Below are 10,428 nucleotides of genomic sequence, written 5' to 3'. Positions count from 1 at the left end.
AAAACTGTCCATTAAAATGCACTTCCTTGTTACACATGACTGTACCCTTCCAGTACCTCAACCTCAATAACATTTAGTGGGCAGAGTTCATTTTCTAATGATGCCATAGTGATGAAGTTTTAGGGGATGTTAGTCACAGATGTTCCCCACGTATACCTATATTTTTGGTTTCTTACACCTCCCCATTTCCCGATTGAAGTTCAGAATGTTAGATAAGTGGACAGGAATGTGTAACAGGGCAGGGAGGCATATATTGATGGGCAGAGTGTTTTATGTTCTAATGATGCTGTAGTAATGAGATTGTAAGGGGAGAATGTGCCCGACACTTGCACCTATATTTTCAGTTTTGTACCCCCCACCCTCAGAGAAATTGATGTTCAAAAAAGTGAAGCAGACAGTCTCATATGTATAGATTTGTGACAGGTAGGTATATATTTAGGGGCCCCACCCCAATGCTCCTTGCTATGTTAGTGGCCCCCGGGGTCCCCAATTTTCACTTTCAATTTAGGACTCCTAGTTGCACTTTTCTCTGAAACAGCAACCCCAAAGTTCAATTTTCCTAACGTTTTACATTTGTGACCCCCATATCTTGAAATTCTTTAAATCTGGAGGCCTAAAATTGTAATAACTAGTATCTATGAGGGTCCCCTGTACACCCTGAAAATTACAGGTCATTGTGACATACATATTAGGAGATATGGAGGTTTGTACACACAGAGCTGGGAGGATGCAGAATGATGCACACAGCTCTAGCAGTGGATACATTTCCCAGGCAGAGCTCGTGCTATGAGATGGGGGCGGGGCTGCCTGTGTCTCCTTCACATGAAGGCTGAACTGTGTGCTCGACGGCAGCAATCATTTGAATTGATGACACAGAGCACGGAGCAGCCTCACTGAGATCTGTGCATGCGAGGATGAGAGCTGGCGAGAGCTGGGCGGGGTATTCAAATCAACCGGGAGGAGCAACCGGCTAAAAACCTCTGGGGAGAACTATGAAGATTACATCTTTTCACCAAGATCTGTATTCAGCTAATTACCCAGCAATAGCCAGAGATCTGAATTGATGGCATTCTAGCCCCCTCCTGGTTCGGGAGAATAGCTGCAATCCAAATGAACACTTTATCCAGTTTGCTTTAACTTTTGTGCACTCTCCCTATTGCCACACAGTTTGGTCTTAAGAAATATCCAAAACAAACTCATAAAATTTGTTTGGGGAGATAAACTTCACCGCATTAATGCAACTACTATACTGCTAAAAAATTGGAGGGACTGGGTGTACCTAACATAATGTCATACCACAGAGCAGCCCAAATCGGAGCGTTAGGCCAAACTGCTATTCCGCATCCAAGACCACAATGGACTGACCTGGAGGCCCTGGCCTGCCCCCGAATAATGATTGAGGTCCTTATATGGATCCCCTCCTCCAAGAGACCTGTGATTCTCTGTCCTTCACTTTCATATGCTCTCTCGGTTTGGGATGGACAAAAATAATTTTAACCTGCACTTCCCCCATGGTCCACTTACTCCCCTATGGCATAATCCTGAATTTGCTCCAGGTTGGAACTGGCCCAATTCTCTTGGTGGCACAAAAATAGATTTTTCAGAATGTGAAATTTTCTTGATGGCAAGACTATTCTGAGCCTCTCTCATTTACAAGAAAGCCTCTCCCTTCCATAAAGAGAAATTTTCCATTACCAACAAATCAGGTCCTTTATTCAAAATAAACTTAGAGGGTTGAAACCACCCTACCAGAGTACGGGTGTTGAAAAAAAAACTGCAGTTTTATAACTGAATCCAAAGAGAGCGTCTCAATAGTATAGAACACTCTCTTCTCACACGATAAGAGACATTCCTTTATGAAACAATGGGAGTCAGATTTAGAGGTGGAGCAGAGTAGCCAAGAATGGCAGGATGTATCAGTGTCCATTTTCAAAATATCTCTGATAATAGAGGTGTGAATGTATATAAAATTTATATAGCCACAAGTATAGCGAGAATTAACTCAAACTTTATTATTCTGTTTTAAAATGACTAACTCAGTTATTTGTGTTCTTTACTTCTGTTCCCGGAGGCGCCTTGGTCTTGCACCTGGTCAAGTGAAACCAGATAAGAAGACCATAGAAACTGCCAACAGATAAGGAGACCATGGAAATTATAACCCCCCCAAGAAAACCAATTAAAAGCGGAATGTACAGCGGCAGTAAAAAGCAAAACAACATCTCGTTTTTTCTCCAGGCAAATTAAAGAAAAGACTAGCCCAGAATTGGATGACCAGTGATGCAAGGAACTGAAGGAGATAAAATATAGACTTTGGCTAAAGTTTTCAGAGACTCTCATAGACAGAGGAAGGGACAGTCCCAACCTCTATTGCCTTGTCTGTTGTGAGTTTCCCACGCGTGAATAAAACTTTGATTCTTTTACTATACCTCAGAAGTTGTCGTGAATAATTGTCAACTTACCATTGACAGAGGCCAATATAAGGTTTTGATGAGATGGTACCTGGTCCCGGTTAGGATCCATAAAGCCAATCCCTCGGTCTCTCCTCTCTGTTTTCGAGGATGTGGTCAGACTGGCACTGTACTCCATGTTTGGTGGATATGTCCTAGGGTTCAGATATTTTGGATCAGCATTTTCAACCTAATACCTGCTGTCACCCAGGTAAACATCCTGAGGAAAATAGAGTGTGCTCTTTTTTCCCCAATTAGAGGATATAGCCCTGAAACGGTTAACTAGAGTAATTAAATATATCCTGTTAGCTGCTCGGATTAACATTGCTTGTTACCGGAAAGCTTCCATTATTCCCCTTGAGTTCACCAAAAACAAACTTAACTGGATAATGGGCAACGACAAATTAATTTGTACTCTTAAAAACAACCTTAACAAGTACAACAAACACATGGGACCCGTGGTTAGATTATAATTGAGTATAATTCAAGCAAGGAAACCCTGACCCTTACTCCCTTAACTCCTTATCCCCCCCCCTATTTCTCTCAAATTTTTTTCTTCTCAATTTAAAATGTTTACAAAGGGGGTGAATGATTAAAAGGTACCTCTACTCACCAACCTTGAGGATCTCACTCTAAACTTAATATGCCTGTATACCTCACAAGTTTTAAATCTGTGAATAACGCTATTTTTGTACTATTGCACCTATTTGTATTATATTTTTTATTGTCAAAATTGAAAAACTACTTCGTTGCCTGCTGTATTTACATTTGTAAATGTAACCTAAAAGGTGTTGAACTATGTTTTGCCTCATATGTTTTTCTACTGATGTCTGGTTACTGATTGGCTCTTTTTTCCTCTTCATGGTTTTCTATGCAAACTTGTTGTGTAATGTTATTGTTGACTATTTGAAAATTTCAATAAAAACCTTTTGAAACAAACAAAAAAAATATTTCAGCTGTAGAATACCAAATGACAACCTAGTTTTACTAAGCTTACTTTTAAGTAGGAATAAAGCCTATAGAACCCTTCCATGAGTTGATGCCTCACTAATGTTAAATTTGATGGAGTTTTGTTTATTCTTTAAAAGCACCATGGGTTCATCAAAAAAAACCAAACTAAAAATAGCTGTGCAATGAGCAGGGCTTTAACCAGCGTGCTCAAGTTCACAACTGTTGTAACTGTACAAGCAGGGGATCAATGTCCAATACTTATCCTGTAACATAAACTAAACTTAATCACACCATAGTATTCTATATTCCTCCATTTTCAATTAAATTGACAAAAAACTTTTTTTACTTGATACTGCAAGAAAGTGGCGAGACGAAAGGTCTTGGTCCTCATCCTCAACTTTACCTGTTCCTAGGTTTATTCTTTTTTTTTTTTTTTTTTTTAGATGGAGGACAACTGCGACACAAAACTTAGTATCAGCTTAAGAGACAAGTAGAATAATTTTTGAAAAACAACCCGGGCCCCCATTATAAGTACATTGCAAAGGTTTGGAAAAGCCAATCTGTAAATGGATAGAGAACTGCCTTAAAGACCGCATCCAGAGAGTGATGAATAATGATTTATACTCTGAATGGTCTATTGCAGGGGTGCCCAAATTTACAGCCCCACGGAGCTCCCATCTCCTATGTTTCTCTATGACAGTGGTGCTCAACCATTTTTTATATGGGGGCCGCAATCCAAACGTATGTTTAAAACTAGAATAGTTTTAATTTAAAATGAAATTAAATTGAAATGTTTCTAGTTACCTTAACATACATGCACCAAATAAAAGTAATGGCAATGGATATTTCTTGCATTATCTGCAGGGCCCTACATCTCCCCGTTCCTGAGAAATTAGGGTTCACAGAAGGTAAATGAGCAGATGTGTAACAGGGTAGCACAGTATGATAGGCATGGTATTTCTGTGATGTGATAGTGTAGCAGCAATAAAACTTTAGGGATAGTTTTATCCCAATGTCAACAGGCCCCCAGATGAAAAAAGGCTAGGCACCACTGGTCTGTTACTAGTAGTGTGTAGTGTACCCCAGGGTCCAGTGTTGGGACCTTCATTGTTTAACATCTTTATAAATGATAAAACACCACTTCTATGTTTGCAGATTACAACAAACTATGTAGTAAAGTCCATACATGTTGTCTATAATCTATAAGAAGACCTGGATGAACTGTTTGATTAACCCCCCTAGAGGTAATCAGACTCGGGGTAACTTACCCCCCTTACCTTTGCCCCGTGCTCCAGCGGCGATCGGATGGTCCCACTGTGATGCCGGGGCGCGGGTCCGTCGGGGGGGCGTGGCCGGGCGGGAAATTTAAAAGCAGATTACTGAGTAATCTGCTTTGAAATACCACCCGGGTCCCGGCCACGCCGCTGCACGCATCAGCAGTGAGATGCAAAGCACAATGCAGGACTTCTGCATTGTGCTTTGCATCTCTCTGGAGTTGCAGAGCAGCTCCAGCGTCTGGGTGAGGCGGGCCGGACATCCCCACTCGCATCACCCAGGAGGATGTGTTATCTTCCAGGTGATGCGAGTGGTGATGTATTGGGGGGGGGGGCTGTGTCCGGGCGGGAAATGTAAAAGCAGATTACAATGTAATCTACTTTTAAATGGTTTTTACAGTACAAAAACACCACACAACAACATGAAATAAAAATAAAAGTACATTTTTAATTTTATTTTAAGATTACATTGTGGTCTATTTCATTATTTTTTTAAATTATTTATAATTTATTATATTATAATTTATGATTATAATATAATAAATATAATTATTTTACCAGGGAGTTAATCCCAAGAATTACAGGCCCACAATATAAACAAAAATTTCTATGCAAAAAAAAAATTGGATCACTTTTTGAATCAAAAAACTGACAGAATTAGAAAGCTATGGGGGTTAAGCAGCCAAGTGGCAAATGACATTTAATATAGATAAATGTAAAGGTATGCACTTGGGAGCTAACAACATGCATGCTTCATACTGTCTAGGGGGAATACATTTGGGGAGTCAGAAATGGAAAAGGATCTGGGGGTTCTGGTAGATCATAGACTTAATAACAGCATGCAATGCCAAGCTGCAATATTTAAAGCTAGCAAAGTATTTTCTTGTATTAAAAGAAGAATAGACTGCAGAGATGGAGACATAATCCTGCCCCTGTACAAAGCATTGGTCAGACCACATCTGGAATATGCAGTCCAGTTTTGGGCACCAGTTCACAAAAAGGACATTGTGGAATTGGGGAGAGTGCAGAGAAAGGCAACTAAAATAATAAAAGGAATGGAGGAGCTCAGCTATGAAGAGAGATTAGCTGAACTGAATATATTCTCCCTTGAGAAGAGACGTATAAGGGGGGATATGATCACCCTGTATAAATATATAAATGGTCCATATAGAGAACTCTCTTCCCAATTACTCACTTTGAGATCATTACAAAGAACAAGAGGGCAGTCTTTGCGTCTGGAGGAAAAGAAGTTTAAGCTCCGGATAAGAAAGGGATTCTTCACTGTAAGGTCGGTGAAAATGTGGAATCGGCTCCCTCAAGAAGTAGTTTCAGAAAGTTCTATAGATTGCTTTAAAGAAAAAGCTGGATGCTTTTCTAGAAGCACAGAATATTACTGGGTATTAAGGCTTTAAAGTAAAAATAACAGTGACTGTTGATCCAGGGAACATCCGATTGCCTCATGGAATCAGGAAGGAATTTTTTTCCCCTGTTGAAACAAATTGTACCAGGGTTTTTTTTGTCTTCCTCTGGACCAACTATGTCTTATAGGGATTTATACCTGGGATATGTTTATTTCCCTAGTGGTTGAACTTGACTAACTATGTAACTCAAGTCTATGGGACATTGGTGTGCAGGCGCAGAAAACAAAGTACCACATTTCTACAGGCTAGAATGTGGAAGATGGGAGAAACAATCGTAGGTGGGTAGAAGAAATCAGGGCGTTGTATGGGGGGCACAGTAAATACATACTTCAGGTAGATTGCAGAAAATTGAAGAAAAGCCAAGCAGACAGACTATTTTCTCAGCGTTAAAAAGCTCATATTTTAAATTTCAATTCACTACAAATAAGCCATCAGACGTGAGAATTATTGCTTGTGCAATAGGAATGAACAGTGTTAAAATCCTTCTAAATGTTTGCAAACACCCACAAACGCTTCCTTTTATTACACCATTTATAAAAACATACCCATGTGGATGAACAGATAAAATGAGTGCAAACATACAAGTTGCGCAACTTGTGTAGCAACACAGCGATTGCTATTCAGTCGATCCCATCCCAGGCATTGCATTTATTGAGGTGGCTTAACAGCAGATGACTTAGAATGTATAAACCTAAATGAAGATCTTTTTTCAGGCTTTAAATTAGAAGCAGTTTTACTTTCAAGCGAGGGTGCAATATCGCACCTTGTGCAGGCCTACAACCTCCGCTCAGGCGTCAGCCACCCACACCTCCAGTCCTGAACACATTCCCAACACACAGCCTGCAAGCCTGGCCCTGACAAAGACACCATACCTAGCTTCCAACACCAACGCCTCAGAGGCCTCCGTGACACCAACACTGCACCCCCACCGCTAAACTCCACACAATAACCACCGACACACAACCGTGACCACATCAATCCAAACCGAGCCCCAAAAGGCAATATTTACCTGGTGTCCCAGGGCCCACCCGGTGCCAAGACTTCAGCAGACAACGGGTGCACACAAGCTCCTCCCGCAGCCGACGACCGCCGCTGCAGTACAAAGTGTTAGCTAGCAGGGGGCGCCAAAGGAAAGCACGGTTCGACACGAAGTCAGAATGGGGCGCTCGGAAAGGTTCGGCAATTTCCGTTGAAGCGGGAAGGATGGAGACTGCTTGTGTGATGATCGTGTTCAAGTGTACCTGTCACGATAAATCCATTGCTAGGGGCTCCTTCTGAATGTCTCGAAATGTCAGTATTCCAAAGAATTGTAATTATATTTGTATAAAGCCCGGGAAGTTTACACATTAAAAGAGACAAAAAGGCTTCGACTTTAAATACACGCATAAAACACATAGAAAATAGGCGGTTCTGTGTCTGTGATAAAGCAGGATTGCAGCGTCAATGAGCCTGCCCATAATCCTTTGCTTCTGAACAGGCCTGGCCTCTATTGAAAGTCAATTAATTAAGAGGTGAGAAACCCTTTTCAGAGTCGCTTAGGGAACAATGCTGCAGGGGGGCGAGCGCCGTCTTGTGGTGAAATATAAGATTGTCCTATCCCTACAGGGTAATGAAATAAAGTGATGGCAAGAAACGAATTTACTGTTTTATTTAAATAGTAAATAGTGAAGTTGAAAAATGTAAGTATTTCAAATGATAAAAAATGTTCTTTTAATTTTTTTAGTATTGGTAAATGACCATTCTTTGTGTTTTTAAAATGAAACATGGATATTTTACCTGGCTTCTTATATTTTTTCCAAACTTTAGCAACTCCTTCTCTGTATCTTAGGAGAATGTGTCACTGTTTTGAATGATTTATTTGGGGACAGTATTGCGTTGTGTTGTACAATATTGCTTTAGGTAACAAAAAAACAGTCACCACTACATAGAACTCAATGTAAGTTTTAGAGAACAATTGTCATTTTCTTTCAGTTGGAACAACAGGATTAGAGTTACCTGTAGACAGATGATCTTACCTTTATTTGAGCATTCTGCTAGAATAGAACATGACCATTATGTTCAGGAACTACTTTTCTCCTCTGACTTTACAAACTTGAGAAATTAAAGAATCTGAAGCAATGTTTATAGCATAGTGTACAATTGAGTAAATTTTTCTCTATCCTGTACCTGTTCCTTCCTCTAATATGACGTATTATTTTTCTTTGTTATTATTCAAGCATTGTTCTGATAAAAACCTATTCATGATCTGACATAAGATCCTTTATCTTGTAAATTATTGCCTATGGTCTCCTCAAACTGCAACCAAGGTATATTATCTACTAGACTCCTTCCATGTCTTGTACTTACCTGTTCCCAAACCAGTACAATATCACGCGCTAGGTCACAGACACGTTTGTCAACATGTTTATGCCTAGGCCTGTGTATAAACCTTTATTCATTTATTTTTATACTTCTGTGAACTTGCCTAAAACCTATACAAAGTTTTATGCAGTATCAGTTAAAATATTTTTTTAAAAATCCTGATTTATAACATTTAGAGAACCCCAAAATTGAAGACATCTAAAAATGGGATTTACTCTGGATTCTCTCCAACATGGGGTCCAAGAGTAACTTGTGGATAGATAGTGTCTCCTAGGGCTCTATTTATAAAACAGGGAATCTGACATTCCCTTAAGCATTCCCTGTTACAATTACTGCCATTGAAGCACATGGACCTAAAAGTTTCCCATGAAGGGAAAGGGCTAAGGTTCGCTCCTTCAGCCCCAAGGACCGCGTATTATTTCTTGTCCCCACGGTTGAAAGCAAGTTCTTGGCCAAGTGGTAGGGACCTTTTGAAATACTTGAGAAAGTGGGGGAGGTAAATTATAAGGTCCACCAACCTGACAAACGTAAAAAGCAGCAAATATATCATGTTAATTTAATAAAGCCCTAGAAAGATTGAGAGGCTCATTCAGTCACTCCTCAGCCCCCTCCCCAGGCCTCAGGGGGAATCCAAAATGCGAAGGTTACGGAAACTCTGTCAGCATCCCAAACAAAGGAGGCAAAAGTTTCTTCAGAGAAATACAGATGTATTCTCTGATGTGCCAAGTTGCACAAATGTGTTTAAGCATAACATTCTTACTGATCCCCAAGTCCAGGTCCCACTTAAGCCCTATAGCATTCCAGACGCCCATTGATCCAGGGATTATTGAAAAGTCAAAAAGTTAATGGAGCAGCCCTATTGCTTTGGTCCCAAAGCCAGATGGTTCATTACGGTTTTGCAATGATTTCCGAAAGATAAATGCAGCGTCAAAGTTTGATGCCTACCCCATGCCGAAAGTTGATAAACATATAGAGAGGTTAGGCCCCACACGATGTATTACCATTTTGGATTTGATCTGTGGTTACTGGCAAATACAGTTAAAAGAGGTTAAGAGACTAAAGAGAAAACTGCCTTCTCTACTAGTGTTGGTCGAATAGCTCACTATTCGATTCGGGAGCTATTCGCTCGAATGTAGCAAAATTATTTGGGTGGTCGAATTTCAAAGTCGGACACCATTAAAGTCAATGGGAGGAAAAATTCGGGTTTTTTTTAGCACTGTGTAGAGCTTCTACAGCCTCCAAACAGATGTAAAAAGATACATTTTAAAAGAGTTCCCACGGTCCAGGAATCCCACAATGACATTATAATTCATAATGTCATTGTCGGATAACCTGTAAAAAATAAAAAAGAACAAGTTTAAAATAAAAAACACATACGAAAAAAAAAAAAATTGTTTTTTTTTTTTTTCTCCTGAATTTTTGCTGTTGAATCTCATGTTTTTCAGGTCGGGTCTACCCGAATTCGAACAGCCATATTCGGGTCGAATATAGGGACAACCCGAATTCGAACATCAACACTATTCTCTACTCTTGAAGGTTTGTGGCAGTATGTACGGATGCCTTTTAGCCTCCAGGGGGCCCCAGCTACCTTTCAGCACATGATGGATGAGATATTAATATGTACGCAGCATAACTTTGATAACAAAGTTATTTCTTTCTCGGCGTTGGAAAGGATTTTTCCCAACCCAAGAGGAGGTAACATAGAAATAGCACTATTGAAAGCGGAAACAAGATGGATCCACACCCTCAATCCTCATAAACCTCCCGGTCTGAATGACATGCTGTCATTCAAACCTTTTCTACATTAGCAAACCTGGAAATTAATAAACATACCGCCCCAAAATCATTCACTATTATAATCTGTGTCATCTACTATCTTCTGTTACTAATCTTCTGTCTAGGTTTACATATGTAAACTTCCTACAAAAACCTTATGTGTTATATCTATATCAACTATTATATATGCTTAAAACA

General features: G+C 39.9%; 1 protein-coding gene across 2 annotated transcripts in view; it reads right to left on the bottom strand.

Annotated features, from left to right (window-relative positions):
- Window positions 1-7,386, bottom strand: part of LOC140342912 (transcriptional regulator Kaiso-like) — a 28,895-nt gene extending 21,509 nt beyond the window's left edge. The window contains exon 1 of one of the 2 annotated variants that reach the window (XM_072429275.1): window positions 7,103-7,386. Coding sequence is in view for 1 of the 2 variants with exons in the window: in XM_072429274.1 (XP_072285375.1) it covers window positions 2,460-2,586 (127 nt within the window). In the remaining variant the exon portion in view is untranslated. Of the gene's footprint in view, window positions 1-2,459; window positions 2,616-7,102 lie in introns of those variants that run through there. The other variant, XM_072429274.1, reaches the window with a different exon arrangement.
- Between the last annotated feature and the right edge of the window lie 3,042 nt (window positions 7,387-10,428).

The sequence above is a fragment of the Pyxicephalus adspersus genome, chromosome W (assembly GCF_032062135.1).
Source record: "Pyxicephalus adspersus chromosome W, UCB_Pads_2.0, whole genome shotgun sequence".
Taxonomy (NCBI): domain Eukaryota; kingdom Metazoa; phylum Chordata; class Amphibia; order Anura; family Pyxicephalidae; genus Pyxicephalus; species Pyxicephalus adspersus.
The sequence above is the reverse complement of the archived record's forward strand: the minus strand, read 5'-3'. Positions and strand labels throughout refer to the sequence as shown.